General features: G+C 36.3%; 1 protein-coding gene across 2 annotated transcripts in view; it reads right to left on the bottom strand.

The window, feature by feature from the left end:
* MDGA2 (MAM domain containing glycosylphosphatidylinositol anchor 2) overlaps positions 1 to 26,573 on the bottom strand; it is a 919,864-nt gene that overhangs the window by 511,395 nt on the left and 381,896 nt on the right. For both annotated transcript variants that reach the window (XR_015133654.1, XM_086318927.1), the window contains exon 2: positions 21,906 to 22,045. Coding sequence is in view for 1 of the 2 variants with exons in the window: in XM_086318927.1 (XP_086175053.1) it covers positions 21,906 to 22,045 (140 nt within the window). In the remaining variant the exon portion in view is untranslated. The remainder of the gene's footprint in view (positions 1 to 21,905; positions 22,046 to 26,573) is intronic.

Below are 26,573 nucleotides of genomic sequence, written 5' to 3'. Positions count from 1 at the left end.
GCTCAGCAGTAAAGAATCTACCTGCTAATGCAGCAAATGCAAGTTTGATCTCTTGGTTGGGAAGATCCCCTGTAGAAGGAAATGGCCCTGGCCATTCCTGCCTAGGAAATTCCATGGATAGAGGAGTTTGGTGGATACAGTCCAGAAGGTTGAAGAGTTGCGTACGACTTAGCAACTAAACAACAAGATAAGTGTACGGAAATGTAATTTCTGTCAAAATCTAGATTCATTGCTTTTAATTACATTTTGAAACTAACAACAAACTTAGTAATTTATATTACACCAGAAATAAATGAGATTATTCATTCACTCACATACTTGCAGACAGTGAGGTATAAATCACTATTTATCTTAGCCAACTTAACAGAATTTTTAAAAGGCCTCCATTTTCAATTTTACAAGCTTATTATATGTGTCACACTAAGCTAATCTTGGGCTTCCCTGGTGGTTCAGTGGTAAAGAATCTGCCTGCCCATGAAGGAGAAGTGGATTCAATCACTGTGGGGAAGATCCCCTGGAGAAGGAAATGGCAAGCCACTCCAGTATTCTTTCCTGGGAAATGCCATGGACAGAGGAGCCTGACAGGCTATAGTTCATGTGGTCTCAAAGAGTAGGACACGACTTAGGGACTAAAGAAGCTAATTTTGGTCTCTTTAAGAGACATCTGTGTTTCTTTTTCTGCCTAATCACATTCTTTGAATTTATTTCTCTTGAGCTGCAATACTTTCTCTTAATATGCCCTGCTTTTATTTTGCTGAAAGCATTACCTTTGTCTTCGATATGAATAGTAAATATTTTAATATTCTCTCCCACTTTGGAACTCGTTTTTAATTTAGAATTTTTCCCAAAACTTATTTTGTATTATTATTATTTAGTGCACCAGAACACACCAGTTTTTTGTTTATGGCATCAGGGTTTCATCTTTAAAAAGATTTCCTTACTCTAAGACTAAAAACAAAACAATGAATCATATTTTCCTTTAGTCTTTTTCATTTTTTATGTTTAACTCTTAGACCCCTCCAAACACACACAAGCACACATTTTTTTTTATCTTTTTTTAACTCAGATAATATGGTTTATGTTATACCCTTGTAGGTACAACAAGGGCTTGTAGCTTGGGCATCCCTTGTAGCTCAGTCGGTAAAGAATTTGCCTGCAGTGCAGGGGACCCAGGTTCGATCCCTGGGTTGGGAAGATCCCCTGGAGAAGGAAATGGAAACCCACTCCAGTATCCTTGACTGAAAAATCTCACGGATAGAAGAGCCTGGTGGACTGCAGTCCATGGGGTCGCAAAGAGTCGGGCATGACTGAGCCACTAACACACACATGTTGTACCCTAGATACAGCTTTACCAGATAACTAGTTTTGATGTATAATTTTTACTAATAAAAACAACTATCAGTTCAGGTCAGTCACTCACTAATGTCCGACTCTTTGCGACCCCATGAATCGCAGCATGCCAGGCCTCCCTGTCCATCACCAACTCCCGGAGTTTACCCAAACTCACATCCATCAAGTCAGTGATGCCATCCAGCCATCTCATCCTCTGTCGTCCCTTTCTCCTCCTGCCCACAATCCCTCCCAGGATCAGGGTCTTTTCTAATGCGTCAACCCTTCGCATGAGGTGGCCAAAGTACTGGAGTTTCAGCTTTAGCATCAGTCTTTCCAATGAACACCCAGGACTGATCTTTAGAAAGGACTGGTTGGATCTCCTTGCAGTCCAAGGGACTCTCAAGAGTCTTCTTCAACACCACACTTCAAAAGCATCAATTCTTCGGCACTCAACTTTCTTCACAGTCCAACTCTCACATCCACACATGACCACTGGAAAAACCATAGCCTTGACTAGACGGACCTTTGTTGGCAAAGTAATGTCTCTGCTTTTGAATATGCTATCTAGGTTGGTCATAACTTTCCTTCCAAGAAGTGTCTTTTAATTTCATGGCTGCAATCACCATCTGCAATGATCTTGGAGCCCAAAAAAATAAAGTCTGACACTGTTTCCACCGTTTCCCCATCTATTTGCAATTATTTCTAAATCCAATACCTTTTTAAAAGGTATTTATCTATCTAGTCACTAAAAGAAAAAGCAAATTAATTCTTTTGTATACTTTATTAAATATTATATAATCAATTTTATGATGAATATATATTTATGATGAATTAAATATTAAATATATAATCAATTTTATATAAATATTAAATATTATATAATCAATTTTATGATGAATATAAGGGGAAGTTATTATGTTTAATATTTAAATTTTTATGAATGTTTTTACTGACATTAAAAATAACATTTGAAAAACAGGACCTAAAGATAAGTTACTTCCATATTTATTACAGTTTTTTTCACAATAGCCAAGGTATAGTTAACACCTATGTGTCTTGTCAATGATGAATAGATATGGCGTGTATGTACAATGGAATATTATTCATCCATGAGAAAGAAGAAACCCTGCCATTTGCTGTATTATGGATGGACCTTGAGAGCAGTACACTAAGTGAGATAAGCTACACAGAGAAAGATGAAAACTCTGTGATATCACTAATATGTGGACTCTAAAAATCATGAACTCACAGAAAGAGAGAAAATGATGGTTACCAGAAATTGGTGGTGACAGAAGTGGGGAGAAGTTAAAGTGTACGAACTTGAACTAGAAGATGATTAAGTTCTGATGATCTAATGCAAAGCCTGGTGATTATAGCTAACAGTACTGTATTATATGCATCAAAGTTGCTAAGAAACTAATTCTTGAACATTGTCACCACACAAAAACAATGAGAATCAGGTGACACAATAAAGGCGCTAGCTAACGCTATAAATGCAATCATACTGCAATACATAAATGGGTCAAATCAACATGCTATAGATCTTACACTGACACAGTTATTTATTAGTTATATCACAGTTAATTAATTTTCTAGGTATTTAGATATTTAGCTTATCTGCTTTAAAATGCTTTCCAGACTAAAACTCTCCCTGTCCAGCTCTGATTTATGTCACTCTGCAGACTCAGTTATTTGTCATCTATGTGCTAGATTCAATCCAATGTTATTTTGATATTTATCATAATATTCCAGCCTGTGTTTCCTCCAGCCCAGCATTTCTCATGATGTACTCGCATTTGAGTTAAATAAGCAGGGTGACCATATAGAGCCTTGATGTACTCCTTTCCTATTAGGAGCCAGTCTGTTGTTCCATGTCCAGTTCTAATTGTTGCTTCCTGACCTGCATACAGGTTTCTCAAGAGGCAGGTCAGGTGGTCTGGTATTCCCATCTCTTTCAGAATTTTCCACAGTTTATTGTGATCCACACAGTCAAAGGCTTTGGCATAGTCAATAAAGCAGAAATAGACGTTTTTCTGGAACTCTTTTTCCTTTTTCCATGATCCAGAGGATGTTGGCAATTTGATCTCTGGTTCCTCTGCCTTTTCTAAAACCAGCTTGAACATGTGGAAGTTCACGGTTCACATATTGCTGAAACCTGGCTTGGAGAATTTTGAGCATTACTTTACTAGCATGTGAGATGAGTACAATTGTACAGTAGTTTGAGCATTCTTTGGCATTGCCTTTCTTTGGGATTGGAATGAAAACTGACCTTTCCCAGTTCTGTGGCCACTGCTGAGTTTTCCAAATTTGCTGGCATATTGAGTGCAGCACTTTCACAGCATCATCTTTCAGGATTTGAAATAGCTCAACTGGAATTCCATCACCTCCACTAGCTTTGCTCGTAATGAGGCTTTCTAAGGCCCACTTGACTTCACATTCCAGGATGTCTGGCTCTAGGTCAGTGATCACACCATCATGATTATCTGGGTCATGAAGATCTTTTTTGTACAGTTCTTCTGTGTATTCTTGCCACCTCTTCTTAATATCTTCTGCTTCTGTCAGGTCCATACTATATCTATCTTTTATCGAGCCCATCTTTGCATGAAATGTTCCCTTGGTATCTCTAATTTTCTTGAAGAGATCTCTAGTCTTTCCCATTCTGTTGTTTTCCTCTGTTTCTTTGCATTGGTCACTGAGGAAGGCTTTCTTATCTCTCCTTGCTATTCTTTGGAACTCTGCATTCAGATGCTTATATCTTTCCTTTTTTTTCTCCTTTGCTTTTCACTTCTCTTCTTTTCACAGCTATTTGTAAGGCCTCCCCAGACAGCCATTTTGCTTTTTTGCATTTCTCTTGCATGCGGATGGTCTTGATCCCTGTCTCCTGGACAATGTCACGAATCTCCGTCTATAGTTCATCAGGCGCTCTATCTATCAGATCTAGTCCCTTAAATCTATTCCTCACTTCCACTGTATAATCTTAAGAGATTTGATTTAGGTCATACCTGAATGGTCTAGTGGTTTTCCCTACTTTCTTCAATTTAAGTCTGAATTTGGATATCTTTAGGGTCTATTATTTCACTTGAAAACAACAACAACAAAATAACAACAATAATAATAGTAAAAAAATAAAAGCCTATTGAAAGTAATTTAGTCTTTGTTTGCAGTTTTTCCTCCCTTCCCCCATTTGGGATATAATCCCACTAACATATGACCAAGACTATAGTTTAAAATAACTTGAGATCATTCTTCCTTCCTTTTGTGACTCTATCACCTTGATATTGACTTCAGTTAATTTGCTTCAATTATGTTTAATTTATGAATTAAAAATAATGAATAATTTTTGAAACTATATGAAAATACATAGTTTCAACATCACAAATATAGAATAAAATACATTCAAATATATCTAGGTTAACCTCTGCTCCTTCATCCTTGTTCCTTACATTCCATAATGGCAACTATTTTCATTATTTTTTCTGTCATTATTTATTTCTAAAAATATCAAAATATTTTATAGGGATAAATACAGATAGATGATTGACAGACAGGTCTCAACCATAGAGATTATTCTGTTCTAAAGTATGATGATGATCATCCTTTCACAGATGCCTAGACTTCCATGAATAGATTTACCATGTCTTTTTTAACAGTGTGAAATGTGAGGGAAAAATTTAAATGTACTTTCTTTTAGAAAGACATTTTAAGCTAAAATGACTTATTAAACAATATATGTTTTCTCTAAGGATTTGAAATACCATCTTTATTTTATATTGTTTGTTTTTCATATTTTTCTTTTTTGTTGTTTCTTTCATATTTTTGTTTCTTATTCTACATTGTTTGTTTTTCATATTTTTTCCAGGGCTTCATAAACTGTTATTAGTCTGTCTATTCATGCAATAATGCCATGCTATTAATATTTTAATTATTGTTATATGTTTTAAAATATGACAGCATAAGTGCTCCTATTAATTTACTATTTTAAAAAATGTTTAGATACATTTGATTTCTTATTTTTTCCCACACAAATTTTGGAGTAAGCCTACCTAATTTTTAAAAATCCTGTTGATTTTTAAAAAAATTTTACTAGACTATAAAGTTATAGTCTATATAAAATTTACTATATAGACTATATATAGTCTATATAGTAAATTTTACTAGTTGAGTTATAATGTTGTATTAGTTTTAGGTATATTGCAAAATGAATTGGCTATACATATGCAAGTATCCAGTTTGTTTTTTAGATTATTTTCCCATATAGGCCACTACAGATTATTAAGTACTGTTCCCTGTACTATATATCAGTGTCTTATTAGTTATCTATTTTATATATATCCGTGTGCATATATTGGAGTCCCATTCTCCCAATTTATCCCTTCCCTGTCCCCTATCCCCTAGTAAACATGTTTGTTTTCTACATCTATAACTCTATTTATGTTCTGTAAATTCATTTGCACACTTTTTATACAATTCCAAATATAAGCAATATCATATACTTCTCTTTTGGTGTCTCATTGACTTCACTATGTATGGCAACCTCTAGGTCCATCCATGTTGCTGCAAATGACATTATTTTGTTCTTTTTTATGGCTGAGTAATATCTTATTGGATATACATACCACATCTTTTTTATCCATTTCTCTGTTGATGAACATTTAGGTTGCTTCCATGTCCTGGCTATTGTAAATAGTGCTGCAATGAACATAAAGGTGTAGTATCTTTTTGAACTGGGATTTTTCTCCAGGTATATGCCCAGGAGTGGGATTTCAGGGTTATATGGTAGTTCTATGTTTAGTTTTTAAAGGAATCTCCTTACTACATATGTTTTTATTAAAATCATAATACAAGAGAATACATTTTTGAGATTGCATGAGAAATAAAGGGGCTGTGAGAAACAAAGAAATAAGCTGCTGTGAGTCACAGAAAAGCAGACACTGGTGTCAAAGGCAGCAGCAGTTGCAGGTAGTAGTATGCACTCTGTGTAATACTATTAATACTGGCAGTAGTGATTTAGCACCTACACTAGTGTCTGACTTTTGCCAGGCACTGTGCTCAAATTCCTTATGTATCTTATGAAATTTCAGGCTTCTCTGATGGCTCAGATAGTAAAGAATCTGCCTCTAATGGCAGGAGACCTGGGTTTGATCCCTGCGTTGGGAAGATCCCCTGGAGAAGGGAATGGCAACCCACCTCAGTATTCTTGCCTGGAGAATTCCATGGACAGAGGAGCCTGGCAGGCTACAGTCCATGGTATCACAAAGAATTGAACATAATTGACTGACTAAAACTCATATAAACCTTTTAAGAAAGACAAATGTGAAACCTAAATCTATATTTCCCTAAAGGTTATAACGAACCACTACGTTCTACTATGTCTAAGGAAGCACGTCTGAAACAATCTACTAAGTATTATTATATATTAACTATACTCTGGAAGAGAATTGCCTTCAAAGACTCAGTAAGTGTAATGAGTAGGAGGACCTCAGTGACAATAAAAGGATTGTCCCTGCCTGCTGGATAATGCCGTTTGTGGAAATTAACAATATGCATACAGTATCTCTTATACGATAGGTAAATATCTAAGACCCACATAACCCTGGGGTTATGTATGAGCTTCTTGGGATTTTCTTGACTGCATCACTACATAAATCCATAAAATGAATGACCCTCAAACTTTAAAATGCAGCAGAATCATCCGGAAGATGTACTAGAACATATGTTGCTATACTCTTCCCCTGTAGTTTCTGATTCAGCAAGAATTTGTGTTTGTAACAAGTCCCCTGATGACACTGATCCTGTTGTTTTGAGAACCACATCTTAAATCACACAGGCTATGCCTATAGTTGGTAATAATAAAAGCCAATCTAAGTAGTGATCAAATAATTTTCAGGTTATCAAGTTGAAAAGTGAAGTTACTAGAAGGGGACAGAATGGGTATATGTGTTTAGAAACACAGAGTTGGTGGAGCAGGAGTATGAGGTCAGCAGTCTGACAGACACCATCTAGTCTCTATGGCTAAACAATCTGAGTAGCCTTGACTTAGTCACTTAACTTCTCCAGGCTCAGTCTGCACATGTGTAAATTGCAGAAGAAAGGGTAAAATATATTGAAAGAGTATTGGGATTCTAATAAAATTTAATAAGGTGCACCCATCCTAAAGAAATTAGAAATATAGAAGCTAAGTTGTCCTCAGAGAAGGCAGTTATCATTAAGCAGTGCAATACAGAATAGAGATAATGCAAGGTCAGCATAATGAAGGCACCACATTAGCACATCTCTGGGACAGGAGTATGTGACTGAATGTATTAATACTAAATCTAAAGAAAGAACGGGCCAATCAAAACATAAATTGGTCATCCTTGGGAACAGAAAAATAAGCTTTCAGAACAGACTGGCATGCAGTATCTAATTGGGAACTGTCCAAAAGAGAGAAAAATCTCTACTACTGGACTCAAGCCTTATGATCTCCTACCTCAAAATAGATTAGACAGGCTTCAGATGTTCCAGTTGAAATTTCTTGCTAATCAACATGATTTTTGCTTGGCTTCTTGATTGGTTTGCCTACTGAAACAGTGATCCTGTTATACAAGAGCAATGTTCAATCAATTTGCCATTGCACACTAAAATTTTGACATTTTGATCAATATTTTGCTTTGAATGTAGTTTACCTACACTGATTTACAGTTGGAATAATTTGCTGTAATCTGCAACTGCATTTCTCATTATAGATGCCTAACCTGATTTTTGTATTGTTTGTATGTGTATTAGTCTTTATAACTTAAGAAACTGCAAATTCATCCCTATCTTCTTTCATTATATGAACAAAACCAGACTTGTGATCCCACAACATGAGTATTAGAACCTAATGTGGCCTTATTTATCAAGGTGAAAGTCCATCTGTGGAAAACTGCCTGGAAAGTCAGCCAGCATTCCCCAGGTGGTACCCCTCTCCACTGCTGTGATGGATTCCTGTGACCTGTTTGTTCATAAATCTGTTTTTAGGGCTTCCTCTTTGCCTCTTGATGAAAGTGAAAGAAGAGAGTGAAAAAGTTGGCTTAAAACTCAACATTTAGAAAACTAAGATCATGGCATCCAGTCCCATCACTTCATGGCAAATAGATGGGGAAACAGTGGAAACAGTGGCTGACTTTATTTTGGGAGGCTGCAAAATCACTGCAGATGGTGATTGCAGCCATGAAATTAAAAGATTCTTACTCCTTGGAAGGAAAGTTATGATCAACCTAGACAGTATATTAGAAAGCAAAGACATTACTTTGTCAACAAAGGTCCGTCAGTCAAGGCTATGGTTTTTCCAGAAGTCATGTATGAATGTGAGAGTTGGACTATAAAGAAAGCTGAGTGCTGAAGAATTGATGCTTTTGAACTGTGGTGTTGGAGAAGACTCTTGAGAGTCCCTTGGACTGCAAGGAGATCCAACCAGTCCATTCTGAAAGAGATCAGCCCTGGGTGTTCATTGGAAGGACTGATGTAGAAGCTGAAACTCCAATACTTTGGCCACCTGGTGCAAAGAGCTGACTCACTGGAAAAGACCCTAATGCTGGGAAAGACTGAGGGCAGGAGGAGAAGGGGATGACAGAGGATAAGATGGTTGGATGTCATCACCAACTCAATAGACATGGGTTTGGGTGGACTCCGGCATTTGGTGATGGACAGGGAATCCTGGCATGCTGCAGTTCATGGGGTCGCAGAATCAGACACAACTGAGCAACTAAACTGAACTGAACTGAACTTTACTCTGTATCATTCAGCATATGCTAAACACTTGCAGATTATATATATTTTCCCAGACTCTCACTGGTTTCAAACAACAGACTGACACTGGCATGAGAATGGATGACATTAAAAAAAAAAAATAGAAGAGCCATGTATTAATTATTTTTTCCTTCTCAGCCTCTTCCATTCCCAGTAATTCATTTTCTTTGTTAAATTTCCTCAGCTTTAAATTTAGAGGTTTTTTTTTTTTTTAATAAATAAATAAACAAATGAAGTATTGTGTTAGATTCAGGTGAACAGCATTTTGTTTTCTATTTCTATTTTTTTTATTTTTTTTTAATTTTATTTTTAAATGTTACAATATTGTTAGTTTTGCCAAATATTGAAATGAATCTGCCACAGGTATACATGTGTTCCCCATCCTGAACCCTCCTCCCTCTTCCCTCCCCATACCATCCCTCTGGGTAAACAGCATTTTGATTACCAATTATCTTCCATTATAAGTTATTACAAGATATTGGGTATAATGTCCTGTGCTATACAGTAAACCTTTGCTGTTTTTTGTAAACTTAAAAGTTTCAAATAATCTGAATGATTTCTGTTTTCCTTGTACAAACCCAACTGATGACCGTAACTAAAGAGCTTACTAGTAACTGCCACCATCTGTTCAAGAAGTATCAAGTATGTACCCATGGATACACAGAGAGACCCATAATAAAATTATATAAATCAATAAAAATTTTGGTTTGCATTTTTTTTGGGTAAATTATACTAGGCAGCCACATTAAATAGTCACAAGCCAAGTGTGTGACTTATTTTGATTACTAAAAAGCACTGCAAGGAGATCCAACCAGTCCATCCTAAAGGAAATCAGTGCTGAACATTCATTGGAAGGACTGATGCTGAAGCTGAAACTCCAATACTTTGGCCACTTCATGCGAAGAACTGACTCATTGGAAAAGACCCTGATGCTGGGAAAGATTGAGGGCAGGAGGAGAAGGGGACAACAGAGGATGAGATGGCTGGATCACATCACTGATTCAATGGACACGAGTTTGAATAAATTCCGGGAGTTGGTGATGGACAGGGAGGCCTGGCGTGCTGCAGTCCATGGGGTCGCAAAGAGTCAGACACGACTGAGCGACTGAACTGAACTGAACTGAAAAAGCAGTCAGAGCAAATCAAAATCTCAAGTAGACAAGTGATTATGAGGGCAGTTGTAGAGTTAGATTATGCATGTGTCTAATAAGAAAGTAAATGTAGTTTTCAATTTAATCTATGAAGAAATCAAACTGATGGCACTATTCAGACTGAAAAACGCAACATTACAGAATGTCATCACAGTATTGGAATATTTACCCGTTTTGTTAACTAAAATATTGGCAAAGGCATTGCATTTTTCTCTCGGGTGCATTCAAATGTGAGAAAAAGTGCCTAAGGTCCATCCATTCAATATAATACATCTAAATTCCCTGTACTTACAAAAGAACTAACTCTCTTTGGATTTTCTGTTTCACCATATGTACAACTTTGACACTATGCTCTCTCAAAGCCTTTCAGCCAAATTAAGTGGGGCCAGTTGACAATATGAGGTCAAACATGTCTTAGCATACACTTTTCAAATTCTGTTCTACTTTATATCGATGTTAATTTTTCCCTTTTCTGATGAAAATTACACTTCCATCTTTTCCATGTTATTTAGACATAATACTATGACTTTGTAGTTTAAAGTAACAAAGTCCAAGCAATGAATTACCAGGTTTTTGTAACTTCAGAATATGCTACAGTCACTTGAGTCCCCAATGTTGCCCCGTTATATCTATAATAAAAAAAAAAGTGTATTGTTGTCAAAGTGGCATGAGGGTTTAAAACTAGACTCTTCTCCAACTACAGAGGTATAATAGCTTCATATTATTGAGCCCCATTTCCCAAATGTCTTTAAATTCTTGCTGGGTAGTAAAATAAGAAGACACATTAAAAACTCGTGGAGACTACCAAGGGAGCATTAAATGCAACCTTGAAGGCACTGAGGTATGTGGCTTCCAACAGTGCCTACACAAGTGAATCGAAGATTTCCTTAAATGCTTAATTTTAAGAGGTAAATGACACAGGCATTTACAAACACACTTTTGGACTTTTAAAAAGGAAACAAATTAATTAAAATATTCAACAATTAGCCCCAAGTGATAATGCCTGCCACATTTACTCCTTTAATAAATAATCGAGAACCCCTCTGTGAAAACGTTTATGTTTATGGTTCCATATATTTTATCCTCCAAAGTAGGATACTTTTGGGAACTGAAAGACAATGACATCTACAAATGTACCAGAGCACTAGCTTAAACCAGGTCTGTCCCAGCCAAATCATGACATACGTTCATTCTGAGATAGAAAATGGGAATGCAGCACCCAGCCCTTTGTTTTCTAGGAGTTTACAGTTCAGTGAGAGAGAGAGGAAACAGAAAAGCAACATGATTATTCTGTTATTTCTATCATTATTGTCATTGTTATTCAAGATTTTTGTCTTCCCTTGTATGGCTTTATTTGATCCTTAATGAACAGATGTTTACTACTACAATTGTCATTTTGTACATGAGGAAAACAAGTGAAATGGAAGTTAAATATATTGAGTTGGCCAACAAGTTCATTTGGGTTTTTCTGTAAGATGTTATGGAAAAACTCCAAAGAATTTTTTGGACAACTGAGTATCACCCATATTCACAGGGCTGAAAAAGTAGAGAAGGTAAAATGTGAAACTATGGAATTTTTCTGCAGAATCTGAAATCTCACTCATTCCCCAAAGCAGGATCCTATGATGTATTATGGTAAGAAATGGCTTGGTATTCTGGGATCACATAGAAAGGGTACTTGAGCGAGCATCTTTGATCAACCAGGGCTTTATGGAAGAGGTGACAAATAAGCCACTGACTCTGCTGGCCAAGGGGAAGGGGTGTAGGCAAGTGGGACAACAAATACTAAATCATTAGGCAAAACACTGTAAATCCCTTGAGATTAATGATGCACAATAGTCACTGCATATATAATGTGCTCTTTAAAAGCAGCCCTAGTATATGCATAAACCATGGAATTTATAATGACAAATGAGTTGAATTGTGTGCCCCTAGGATATGTTGGAGCCTGGTAGGCTACAGTCCACGGGGTCGCTAAGAGTCGGTCACGACTGAGTGACTTCACTTTCCCTTTTCACTTTCATGCATTGGAGAAGGAAATGGCAACCCACTCCAGTGTTCTTGCCTGGAGAATCCCAGGGACAGAGGAGCCTAGAGGGCTGCCATCTATGGGGTTGCACAGAGTCGGACACGACTGAAGCGACTTAGCAGCAGCAGCAGCAGGATATGTTGAAATACTAAATGCCAGTTCCTCAGAATGTGATCTGATTTGTAAACAGGGCTATTGCAGATGTAATTAGCTAAGATGAGATCTTACTGGAGTGTACCAGTATGACTGGTATCCTTACAGGAAGAAGAAAATGCCATTCAACAGACAGACAGACACACACACGCACATACAGGTGACAACAGAGGCACAGATTGCAGTGATGTGTCTGCGACCCAGTGGACACCAATCTTGATGGTTACCACCAGACACTGGGAAGAGGTGAGGAAGGGTTCTACCTAGAATCTCAGAGAGAGCATTCGGGCACTGCTGGCACATTGATATCACAACTGTAGCCTTCCGAACTGTGAGAGAGTAACTTCTGTTGTTTTAAGCCACCCAGTTTGTGGGACTGTATTGTGGCAGTCCTAGGAAACTAACACAATGTACAACCATGAAATTCAGACACTTATACAATTCTGGAATTAGGGTTCTCTTCAGGCTATTATTGGGCTTCCCTGGTGGTGGTAAAGAATCTCCCTGCAATGCAGGAGATCCAGGGTTTGATCACTGGGTCAGGAATATCCCCAGGAGAAGGGAATAGCAACCCACTCCAGTAGTCTAGCCTGGAGAATTCCACGGACAGAGGAGCCTGGTGGACTACGATTCATGGGGTCACAAGGAGTCGGACACAACTTAATGAATAACACTTTCACTTTTCACTTTAAACTAATATTATACTTCAGCTGATATAGAATTTAAATATCTATGAAATGTGTTTACAAGCATTTTATATAATAACACATGTAATACTTTTGTGTTATTAAATGACTGGCTATAGTTCATCTTCTTGATGGCACTGTGAAGAATTATTCAAGATGGTAAATTGTTCTGATTATAGCCTGGCATGCTGCAGTCCATATGATCACAGAGCCAGACATGACTTTACTGACTGAACAACAACAGCAACAAAAGCAATGTAAAAGATCAGTTAGATTCGGTACTATACCATACCTGGATGCCTAAAAGTTAATCTTAAGAAATACAGATTACTATGACGAAGAAAACTGGAGTGGGTAGCCTATCCCTTCTCCAGTGGATATCCCCAAACCAGGAATCAAACCAGGGTCTCCTGCATTGCAGGCATATTCTTTACCAACTTAGCTATCAAGGAAGCACAAGCTGGAGTCAAGATTACCAGGAGAAAGATCAATAACCACAGATACACGGATGACATCACCCTTATGGCAGAAAGTCAAGAGGAACTGAAGAGTCTCTTGATGAGGGTGAAAGAGGAGAGTGAAAAAGTTAGCTTAAAACTCAACATTCAAAAAATGAAGGTCATGGTCCTTTCACTTCATGGCAAGTAGATGGGGAAACAATGGAAACAGTGAGACTTTATTTTCTTGGGTTCCAAAATCACTGCATATGGTGACTGCAGCCATGAAATTAAAAGACACTTGCTCTTTGGAAGAAAAGCTGTGACCAACCTATGCAGAATATTAAAAAGCAGAGACATTACTTTGTCGACAAAGGTCTGTCTAGTCAAAGCTATGGTTTTTCCAGTAGTCATGTATGGATGTGAGAGTTGGATTATAAAGAAGGCTGAACACCGAAGAATTGACACTTTTGAACTGTGGTGTTGGAGGAGCCTCTTGAGAGTCCCTTGGACCAAAGGAGATCCAACCAGTCCATTCTAAAGGAAGTTAGTCCTGAATAATCATTGGAAAGACTAATGCTGAAGCTGAAACTCCAATACTTTGGCACCTGATGAGAAGAGCTGACTCATTGGAAAAGACCCTGATGCTGTGAAAGATTGAAGGCTGGAGGAGAAGTGGGTGACAGAGGATGAGATCATTGGATGGCATCAACGACTTGATGGACATGAGTTTGAGCAAGCGCTGGGAGTTGGTGTTGGACAGGGAAGCCTGGGGTGTTGCAGTCCATGGGGTCGCAAGGAGTCAGACACGACTGAGAGACTGAACTGAACTGATGACACCCAACAGTGAAGACACTAATTAACTAAGGATTTTGTTATTCTCAAGCTGATCCAACATCATCGCCAAAGGCAAGTAAGTAAACAAGAAGGGACCAAGTTTTATTGAATAATGATTCCTCATGTTCCATGGGAAAAAGGAAAAAAATCAATGTTTGTTGATTGAAACAGATAAAACTGTCAGGAAAATAAATGTTATTTTTAGGTTTTTGTTAAGACTGGCACTAAAAGAAAATCAAAATAAAAGATTAACCATTCTAAAAAGAATAATAATTGAGTCATTCTGAATAACTATTTTCTCATTTTTCAGTCCTAGAAATACTTGTTTTTCACAAGCACTTTTTTGTGTAGCTTGAGTTAACTTTTTCAGATCATAGATAGGTTTTACTCCTTATTGATTTTGTTTGAAGCATCTCTGAGAATTTCAGGAAAAGGCTGTGATGAGCCTAATTTGAAATAAATGTGCCATGCTTACAACCAGCACCTGCATAGATTATTAATTACAACTGATAGCATATTCTTTAACATAGAACTAGATAGGTAGTTGTTTCTATAATTGTAATTAAAATTATTGAAGCTAAGTCTCAAATCTCAATATTTTAAAGTAAACCTAAGGAGTGGTACATTCAATTGGAGTTTCAAAACTAAATTCAATTCTCTTAATTGGCATCTTTAATGTACTAGCCAGAAATGAAGAAGGTAAACTTGATTCAATAGGATCACAAGTAGATCACTACTATTAATATATTTGTTTTCACACTACCTTTTTAAAATAGCAGGGATTCATACAACTATAAATGAATGCTTACCATTGAATGTGCCCCCAAAACTCACACTGTATTATGAATTTATCTTTCTGTGTGTGTGTGTGTGTGTGTGTGTATAGAGAGAGAGAGAGAGACTTGAAAATAGAGAAATTTATTATCATCCCATCATGAAAAAATTCACTTAAGACTATGTTGAAATTAGTGCATTTAGATTTTGTTGACAGCTCAAGTGAAAGTGATGGAGAAGGCAATGGCACCCCACTCCAGTACTCTTGCCTGGAGAATCCCATGGCCGGAGGAGCCTGGTAGGCTGTAGTCCATGGGGTCGCTAAGAGCCGGACGTGACTGAGCGACTTCACTTTCACTTTTCATTTTCATGCATTGGAGAAGGAAATGGCAACCCACTCCAGTGTTCTTGCCTGGAGAATCCCAAGGACGGGGGAGCCCGGTGGGCTGCTGTCTATGGGGTTGCACAGAGTCAGACACGACTGAAGCGACTTAGCAGCAGCAGCAGCAAGTTAAAGTGAAGGTCGCTCACTCATGTCCGACTCTTGGTGACCCCATGGACTATACCCTCTGTGGAATTCTCCAGGCCAGAATACTGGAGTGGTAGCTGTTCCCTTCTCCAGGGGATCTTTCCAACCCAGGGATCAAACCCAGGTCTCCCGCATTGCAGGTGGATTCTTTCACAGCTGAGGCACCAGGGAAGCCCAAGAATACTAGAGTGGGTAGCCTATCCCTTCTCCAGTGGATCTTCCCAACCCAGGAATCAAACCAGGGTCTTCTGCACTGCAGGTGGCTTCTTTAACAGCTGAGCTACTAAGGAAGCCCTGACAACTCAATAACTACTACAAAAAATATTAAAAATCAAAGAAAAATATATATTGTAGGGTATCTATCGCTTAGAAATCTCCTCATACATCAAATAATACATACTGAAAGTATATCAATGGGAGTATTCTTCTAATAATAAAAATACAAAACCAAATCATCAATGTCTATGTAGTTATACAACACTTCTACTTTAAAAGAATCACAGCTATTTACTTTAAAATGATCCATGTTAACTATGTACAATACAACCAATAGATCCTCAACTATATATTGATAGGCAATAGAGGTTTCCTTCTATATTCTGGAAATGCCCTGATCATTTTAAAAAGCTTATTTCATGTCAACTGCTGTAATAAAATAATGATTATGTTCTCATAACTCATATATATTATATTTTTCATTGAACGATGCAGATTTCAAAAAGACACATCTAATTTCAAACTTCCATGTGATCTGTATATCCAATAATTTTGACTTTGCTTTGAGATCCATTTTCCAATCACCCTGGAGATCCAATTTTGATCATGAGAGGCAAAACTGTTAAAACCAAACAAATCCTCAGTTGGTATTTATATAGGAAATCTCCATCACATGACAATCCTTGAAAACTTTCAATGCATAGATTTAATTCAAGTACACAACATTTTTTTCAAGAGGAAAATAAGTGAGGACAATATAATCTACAGCCATGCCAATTATATTATATAAAAGTCTTAAGAAATAAAAGCAGAATTTAATTGAGCATCCTACCTTGGCTAGTGACATGTGGTTTACCTTTACAAGTCTTCAAGAAAAGTAGAAGTACAATAATCCTGAATCAGAATTAAGCAACACTAGGTCAACAACAAGGAAGCACAAACTAAGCTTAGGTGGATAAATATGCTAGCTCCTCATGAGGTTTGAGTCCAGAAGACAGGTACTGTCTTATCCTGGAGTTGCCTCAGGAAGGAAAATCTGAGACAAGAGATTACAGGTAGTAGTTTATTTTCAGAATTAATTCCAGGGAAGCAAAGTAGGTGACTGTGAACAGTGACACAGAGGAGAAAAACCAATAAAACAAAGTGTTATTACGCTAGACATTGCTGAGAGTGACTGGGGCTCCATTCTTCTGGGACCCTCCAAGGAACCATGTAGAAGAAGAATGTGTTACAAAATCACCTGACCAAGGGGGCAGGTATCAGCTGGATCCTACTTCCTATTGACCAAAGAGCAGCTTTTCAAATAGCAATTAGCACTATGCTGTAGAAAGTCTAGTCTTGTTCTAGAATCTAAAGGTTTCTGCTGTGACTCTATTCTTAGGACTCTAATAAAAGATCCACACATTATCCATAAACAGCATCAAATCTTCTAGATCATCATGCTCGCGGAGCAGGCACAATGATGTGTTATAGTCAATATAATGGACTAGTATAATGTCATGTAGATTATGAAGATGAGCAAGTTCCCTGTGCATTATAATGTTACAAAGAGTGAGACAGTTCATCTTGAGCTAGGGCAGAACTGTGCAAGTGCACTGCTGTCCATCTCACATAAAAGCAAATTTTAAATCCTTCTCCTTGAGAATTGAAAAGTGTTCACTTATCAGATGACTAGCTACATACTAGCTAGTATCAGAAGTGTGTCAATTTTTTCCAATGTAGACACAACTACTGGCCCAGACCACAACTAGCTCAAAATACATGAGCTAAATCCATGCTTGTGACCAAGCCCAACTTGAATGAGAGAGTAAGAAATACCCTACCTATTCTATTGGGTTACCTGCAATTGAGTAGTGATGACAGTAATAGTTTAGAATTATTAAGTTCATAGAAAAAATATTATTTTGTATTGGTAATACAATCATAAATATGATGATAACTAAGTATTTACTTTTTGCTAGGCACTCTGCTAAATGATCTACGTGTATTATCTCAAGTACATTGACTAATGTTGCTTTTGCAAGTATCTGGAATTGTCTGATAAATGTTTCTTCTAAGCATCAGGAACTGTTCATGGAATTAAACAAATGATGAACTCTGAAATAGCTGTAAATAAATTCAGATCTCCTCAGGAAGAAAAATGACCCTTTAAATTCATGAGGATTTTTATTAAATGTTAAAAAGTCTTTGGTTAATGCTGATGTACTGGGCATAAAAAGTATCAGTATTTGTACAGTATATTAGAGTGTTGAACCAAAAGAGTCTTTCTATAGTCTATATTAAAAGTAACAGTAACAAAACTATTTGAAGGCATGATATCAATGATCAGAAAGGCTGTAAGAGCTATCTCCTAAACAAGCTATGGGAGTACATTTTCCCCACGTAACCATGAACTTAATAAAGATGTATATCACCAGGGGGTGAGACTTTCTGTGCGTATGTGTTTGTGTCTATGTGTGTATGGGGAAAACTGTGAAGGTAGTTATTGATATGAAATTTGTGATTAATACATTTTTGGATATTTCTCCTAGACCCTTTCCCATACCCTATCCAAAGATATACTGAAAAAATATTGGTTGTTTCAGTTGGACAGTCACTCACCTGATATAGTAAACAGATCCAGTCTGTTAAATATCCTATTGTTTAAATCATTTATAGGAGAACTGTATATATAATTCATTTACTACTGGTTTTGTAACATTAAAAGAGAAGAGAGGAAGGAAAGACGAAGAAGGAGAGAAGGAGAGAAGGAAAAAAGAAAAGAAGGGAAAAAAGAAAAGGAAAATTAAGAGTGTAGTTAGCTGAATTCTGAAATTATGAATGTACAGAGGTACAACAACACTAGGTTGGTAGATTTATTGACAAACCCTTGTCTTCATTCTTACTTTTCCATATATTAATATCTTTATAATAAGCCTTTCTTAAATGAGGAGGACCTAGTTCTAGTCCTCGCAAGCTAAGAAAAGTTAATTAACAGAGATGCAAAGGCTCTGCAACGCATTAAAACACAAAAATAGTGAAATTTATTGAAATACATCTAATTTAGACTACATAAATGCTAAGAACCATTTCTAAAATTTGCTTATTTCAAATATGTTCAACAGTAGAGACTAAGTATAAATTACTTAAAATAATAAAAAGCCAGTATATATTTTATTATATGCATCTGTTTATATGTATATATGTAACATATGTGCATATATTTTTATAACCTGCATTTAACTTTTGAAAGGAGTCAATGTATAGATACGATGGTTACCATTATTGTATTATAGAGACAGGAAAACTGAGATGCAGAGAGCAGAGAGGTTAAGGAACTTTCCCAAAATCATGCTAGTAGTCAAGAAGGATCCTGGATTATACCCAGGCAGGTCCACGCTCATAACCACTGCTATGTACTGAATTTATTCACTTATTTTAAAGAAATTTTACATTGCTGCCTTAGAATACTTGTGGAAATGGAAATCCTTATGACTCTCATTGCCAGAGAAATACGTAACAGATTAAGAAATCTGAAAAGTGAATGAGGAAGTTCTCTTTTTCACTGCATTTCCAAATATTATCATATTCAGATTAAACAAAGGAGTAAGAAAACCTTTTCAGGTTCATGGTATCAGCCAAGAAAATTCATCCTGAGAAAACCAGCTGCCAACAGCACGCCCTTTAGTATTTAGACAGGATGCGAAGGCCCAGGTGTTTTGTCAGCCTTCCTTATACAGCTTGTTGACAAAGAAGAGGCCTAGTTAATTTTCCAAAGATGCAATATAAACTGAAACTGATTCACCTGCAAACACCTGAATTGCTTCTAGGAATGAAGAAATAATGATCCCCAAATAATACGTTTTTAATAGGATTAGAATACACCGAAATGATTCCAAAAATGGAATCTATCAGGAAAAATGAATAAGGCAATAATCTACTTCTGTTTTTCAGAACTTCTTTTAGATTTCTCAGAGCTCAAAGAGTCCATCCAGATTGCTGAAGCATGAAAGGGAAGATGTATGGAGAAAATAAGAAATGTCTGAGACTGTGGGAATGTAAGTATGAAGACAGAGGGAGCAGAATAGCTGGATGAATTAAAATGTAAGTTGCATTTTTAGTTCAGAATGTGCAGAATCTGGTACGGTCATTGTAAGAATAAGGGGATAATCAGTGAGTATTCTCTTGTGTCTTCTTTTAGGTTTACTTGGACATTCCTGTTTTGATTTCAACTTTTTTACTCTGGAATTTTTATTCTATGCATATACATTAAAAAAGTAATAACAACACTGAACTTTCTTTGGGATAATATTCTTGAGTTAATGGTATCACTTTTTAATATAACTAAAATTATTTTAATTGGACTACATTATTTTCTATACAAATTTTTAAATAAAAATGCTATTTAAATATCAACTTATTTACCTACATCATGTTTCAACAATTATTGCTTCTGGGCTTGTGTATTTAGTTTGGCAATCATTTTTTTCTACCACATCTAATTCATTGGGTCAAATTTTCTGTGTATGTATGCTGAGTTGCTCAGTCATGTGTGACTCTGCGACCCCATGGCTCCTCTGTCCATGGAATTTTCCAGGCAAAAATACTGGAGCAGGTTGGCATTTCCTACTCCAAAGGACCTTCCTGATTGATCCAGAGATAAACCCACGTCTCTTGAGTATCCTGCACTGGCATGCGGATCCTTTACAACTGCACTAACTGGGAAGCCTCAAATTTTCTATAACTCAATTTTATTGAGACAAATTTATTCTTTAATAAATTTTCAGTTCTTAGAAAGTATCATAATTTGCAATTTTAGCCACTATGGATCTTAATATTTTCAAATAATTTTTAGATTACTTTTATTGTTATCCATTTTTTCAAATATGTTTATAAAACATATTTCACCATTTCAGTTTACTCATGGTCTCATCAATCCATTGCTTCATTCTATAAAGTTCACATGCTTATTTTAATTTGCTCTTCAGGGTCAAAATGGCAGAGTCAAAACATCCTTGAGAATTAAAGAGTAAAGGATGACAGGACCAAAAGACAAGATTAAAATGATGGGAGATTTTATAATCTTCACACTGTTCTTTACTTTTCCCTGTACAGTCATGTGTTAACTGCAATTTTTTTCTGTAATACAAATAAAATATATAACTTTGTCTACCAAATGAGACTTCTTTTTCATAACAGTGTTTGTGTTGAATAACAATCTATATTTTTAACCAGTCAGGTTAAATATATGACAGTAATAACTGGCAATCAATGAATAAAACATTCTGAAAATTTTGGATCTGAATTAAATCTTTAAATCACAGATACATAACCTAACAATATTATTTCCTATCTAAGTGCTTTTTTCACTTGTATAATTTTTTTCCTTTGTTCATTATTTATCACTTTAGTGCCCCTTGAAAGTCTCAATTTCTGTTCCTGGTACTTAGCTTGTAAAAGCTGTAGCTGCTGACTCTGAGAACCTGAATTCACACAGCACCTGCAAACATCTGTTTTTCAAGGTTTTCTCTGAATATAATGACTAGGAGTAAGGAAAGTACCTGTGACCTCGTGCACCACATTTTTAGAACAAACGCCTCCTCTACTGCAATTATGTCATCATGAAATCATGTTCCACATTCTAAAATAAACTCATTGCCATATGAATTGTTATCTGACAGAGATATTTTTGCAGTTGTCTTTTTTAACAGCTTCCTTAGACTACTGTCTTTTAAATTTCTCACAATACTAAAACAAAAAAAAAAATTTTTGTCTATTCTACATGTTTACTTAAGCTTGAATGTTCAACAATTGCTACCCTTATCCTACATTGCACATATAATATGGATTTCACATACACACACACACAAACACATATACATTTTTAGCTAAATTGTCTAAAATAAACATATATATATATATATATATATATATATATATATACTTTTTTTTTTTTTCTGATTTGCAAGACAAGTCAGAGAGTTTTCCACAGTTTCATGGTTCAGGACTCACCTGTGGACGTGGATGTCCCGTGACTAGACAGGTCAATTCCAGGGTTTCCCCTTCCCGTATAGTGTAGACCCTTTCTGAGTAGCGCTCCTCTTCAATGTTACAGGCCAAGCCTGAATGCACAATACGAACCGTGGGGGGAGCTGTTGAATCAGAAAGAAGATACGTAAAAAGATAAATAAACTGTCATCCACTGAATCATCATGGTTGTAAACGGCAATTCTTATTAGACTTTAGCTCTGTCAGATCCATCAGTCTTAACACTTTGAACATCCTCAAGGGATTAAACATTTTGCTGGACAGAAAGCTTCAAATTTATCTAAAAGTCGCCAACACATTCTGAAAATGGAAAACGGGAATAGGGTGCCGAGGAAAACTGGTGATTCAGGAAATCACCATCATTACAAGACCTGTAATAAAACTTGACTGCTAAAATGTGATAGTTCCCCTCATCTCTGAAATATAAAATTTAATATAGTAAAGGATGTTGTCCAAAGTCTATATAGTAGTAGTAGTCGTTCAGTCATGTCCGACTCTTTGCAACCCCACAGACTGTGGTCCCCCAGGCTCCTGTGTCCATGGGATTCTCCAGGCAAGAATACTGGAGTGGGTTGCCATTCCCTTCTCCAGAGGATCTTCCTGACCTAGGGATAGAACCCAGTTCTCCAGAGTTGCAGGTAGATTCTTTACCGTCTGTGATACAGGGACTATAGTGGTGAAAAAGATCACTCAAAGGAAAAAGTAATCTAAATTAAAGACATTTCCATTTTTCTGTTAATGTTCTAAGTCCTGTGTTAAAACTAGGAAGCTAAAGAATAGGAAGATTTAGCTGTCAGAAATTGAGTATCAACTTAATTTTCAATATTTATAGACTCCTATATTAATATGAACAAAAGCCACTGGTGATGATCATAGATTACTGAGGCCTAAGTATAAAATTCTGACTCAAGATAGACTTAGTTTTCATGAAATTGTATAAATTTCTAAGTACAATTTCTCCTACTTCAGTGCTACATGGGCCTATAAAACTTGTCTAGGATTCATTGACTTACTCTTTGTTACCCTATGGACTATAGCCCACCAGGCTCCTCTGTCCATGGAGTTTTCTAGGCAAGAATAATGGAGCAGATTGTCATGTGCTAAGAATTGAACCCATGTCTCCTGCAGTTCCTGCATTGCAGGCAGATTCTCTACCACTGAGCCACTGGGGAAGCCCATAGGAGACCTATTACACGCAAAAACTCTTTTGGTCCTGAGAAATACTTAGATAATAGGATAGGCTTCTTGCCATCAAGGAGATTACTGTAAGTGACTAGCTTCAAACTGGAGATCATCCCCATTTGTGAATTCAGCAATTTTGTTTGTAATATATTTGGAATAGAGAAGAAAAATTTGTTGTAATTGGAGAAAAAGCTTTATCTGTATATAAGAACAATAATCTCAAGAATTTACTGATAGCAATCTCAGCCTCAACAGCAGTATTATCAGCAGAGGCTGTAGTTGCTTAAAAATTAATATGACTATATTTGGAATTTTGTACTTAACATTTAAAAGATCATGAATATTGTTAAATTTGCAGATAAATTTGGTGATTTATGGAGGAAATAAGATAATTATAAGTCCAACTTAAAGGAAATTTTCTTTTGGGACAACCTGTGTTCTGAAAATAAAAAAGAATAGTTTCCAATACTAATACTTTGCTTTACATAACAAGAATGTATAGAATACTCCTAGAGTTTAAGAACTGAAAAGGGCAAAGTTTGTTATTGTTCTTAATTTCAAACTAAAATACAGAGAAGTCTGCTTGTAAATAATAGTAAAAAACAACCAGTTATTTCCATTTTCTTTCTGGATATCCGAGCAAAGTACTGTTCTTCAACCTTTAAATGCAGGATCAAATTTAAATTTCAATTTAGATACATAATATTAGAAAGCCACTTATTTTTAAACATCTGTCACACAACTGTTTACATATTATGGAGGTTAACAAACTGATGACAATCAATTAACACTTTCAAAATATAAATAGAAAATTGTTAAGGATAAAATAGAGATTCATTACCTTGAAATATATTTCTATGCCAAATTTAGCCTAACAAGTGATAGTTCACATGTTTATTAATATATCTAATTATATAGTAACATGGCATCTTTTCTAGATTAATTTACAATGTTATTTTTGCTTTATTTCATATCAATGAATAGTATTATTATTTTAAGGATCATCCTTCCAAAGAATCATTATGCAAATAAGTAGCTTTATTTTAAAAGTTTAAATTATACAGTAAGCACACTGTCTTCACCTACAAGGGTTAATTTTCTGCTATTTTCTTCCATATTTTAACACATTCTTGGAAGAGGCAATTGCCTATATACTGAGCTTTCCACCTATGTTATAGGATGGGGAATATTCTACCAAATTATAAGTGTTAAAGATGTACCTTACCTAGTATGCATTAAAATATATAGTCAGTACTTCAGAAGCTCAATGATAATGTGAACATTTTTGGAAGCTCCCATGAACTCTTTTGGTCTGCAGAACACTCAACTGAAAGGTCTTAGAATTCATGCAGGTCAATGCTCTTATTTCTGAATTATGGAAGGAAAGTCTGAGAACATCAGGTGGCCTGGCAACAGGCTTGCAGCTAGTTGTGGCCTCAATGATACCAGGACCACCGGTCCTAGGCTCTCTTTACTAACTCATGCTATTAATTCTATCACAGACATAGTCAAAGCAGGTTTAAATAACTCCTAAACTAGATCTAGACTAGACTAGGGGGTAAAAAAAGATAGAGAAAAAGTTCATGAAGTAGTTACAGCACCATAACTAGATCAACAATATTAATTGTATAATGGTTCCAAACCTAGCCAGTGTAACATTGTCACAATTTTTGTCCTGTCTCCAAATCCAAACAAAATCTTATGATTTCCCAAATAATGTGTTGTAACTTATTTTTTCATTATGTTGAATTTTGCCTAAGAGAGACTTCCCAGGTGGCGTTAATGATAAAGGATCCACCTGCCAATGCAGGAAACATAAGAGACTTGAGTTTCATCCCTTCGGGAAGATCCCCTGGAGAAGGAAATGGTAACCCAGTCCAGTATTCCTGCCTAGAAAATTCCACAAACAGAGGAGCCTGGCGGGCTATAGTCCATGGGGTTGCAAAGAGTCAGACACGACTGAGTAACTAAACAGCATGAAATTTCATGGAGTCCAAATCACCCTACATGGCATTTAGTTCCCTGTAAATGGGCCACATATTGACTATTCAACATGAAATCTCACTTCTCTGTATCATCAGCCCAATATCAGTGGGAAGTTAAAGAACACTGACAATTCAAGTTCTTTGATCATGATGTTCCCCCATACAGAATTCCCATACTGATCTTTGGACCAATGTTGCGAAAGCTTCTTGAATTACTTAGCAATGACTTTCTTCTCTTTTTTACCAGGAAATGTGTATTGCCCAGTGATTCTCCTTTTTCTTAACATTCTAACTTGATAAGAAGCATGTCATTACAAGAATGAACATCATTTTGAGCATCTATTCCACATTACCTAATTCAGAGCACGGAGTAGGTATTTAATAATTAATTCATAATTTTTAAGCATATATCACTATAAGGACTCTAACCTCCTATTTTAGCAAAAATATCAACTATTAGGACACTGAATTTGCCTACTTTAAATACAAATGCAATTTGCAGTACTATATCTAAAGCAAGACATGTTTTACCCTCTGCCTTGTTAGAAAAAAATCTTAATTCATCATCCTTAAATTGGACTAAGGGTTATGATCCCCTTTGCCCTATAGAGTCAGCAATGAATTAAAATGTTAAAATATTGCAAGAGACTCATATTCATCCAAATTTGCTTGCAATAAACCAAATCCCATTACATAAAATCATTCCTAACACTAATTCTATCAACTCCCTTAATCTGAATAAACTGGCTTTGGGCTCAAGAGGTCAGCCTAAAAGGACAAAAGAGAAACATTCTCTTATCTTGTTAGAGTATACTTTTCAAAGTCATACCAAATTTTCTCTGTATTCTGCTGGAGAAAGAACACAAATAAATTCTCCAATGGCAACAGCAAGAGCATATTTTAGCCTTTTATCTCATAAAAAGACTTTCAAACATATATTAATTGAGCAACTGCTATAGATGAGGCATGAGGCTATGTGCTAAGGATGTGAAGATGGATGCTATGAGCGGTGCCCTCTATGGCCAAAACCTATTGTGTTTTCAGCCTATTGGGTCTGACCAATTTATATACATACAGAAATCATTAAAAAATTACAATTGAACAGAAGAGTTATCTAACAGAAGTAAGTGAAAAGTACTACAACAGGACAGAGCAGAAACCGACTAAATCTGCCTGGGGGATTCCGACAGGTTTCAGGAAGCCAATGACATTTAACAAGGTTTGCAAAGATACATACAGTGGAGGCAAAAGAGGAAGAACATTGCAGAGAAAGGAAATAGTGTGTTCAAAAGCATGTAATCATGTCTTTTGACATGATACTGCCTGCAGGGTTTAGGAAATAACTACATGAAAATGTGATCCACACAATGTATAATCTACTCCAAACCTCGAGACCAGTGCCACTCTCTCAATCTACCCTAATGTCTCCAGGCATAGGAAAGAGACTGTAGGGCCCTGCCAATGG

The sequence above is a fragment of the Bos grunniens genome, chromosome 10, assembly GCF_055505025.1.
Source record: "Bos grunniens cultivar Pamir isolate PY7600 chromosome 10, Bosgru_T2T1.0, whole genome shotgun sequence".
Classification (NCBI taxonomy): domain Eukaryota; kingdom Metazoa; phylum Chordata; class Mammalia; order Artiodactyla; family Bovidae; genus Bos; species Bos grunniens.
This window is presented reverse-complemented; position numbering and strand designations above follow the sequence as displayed.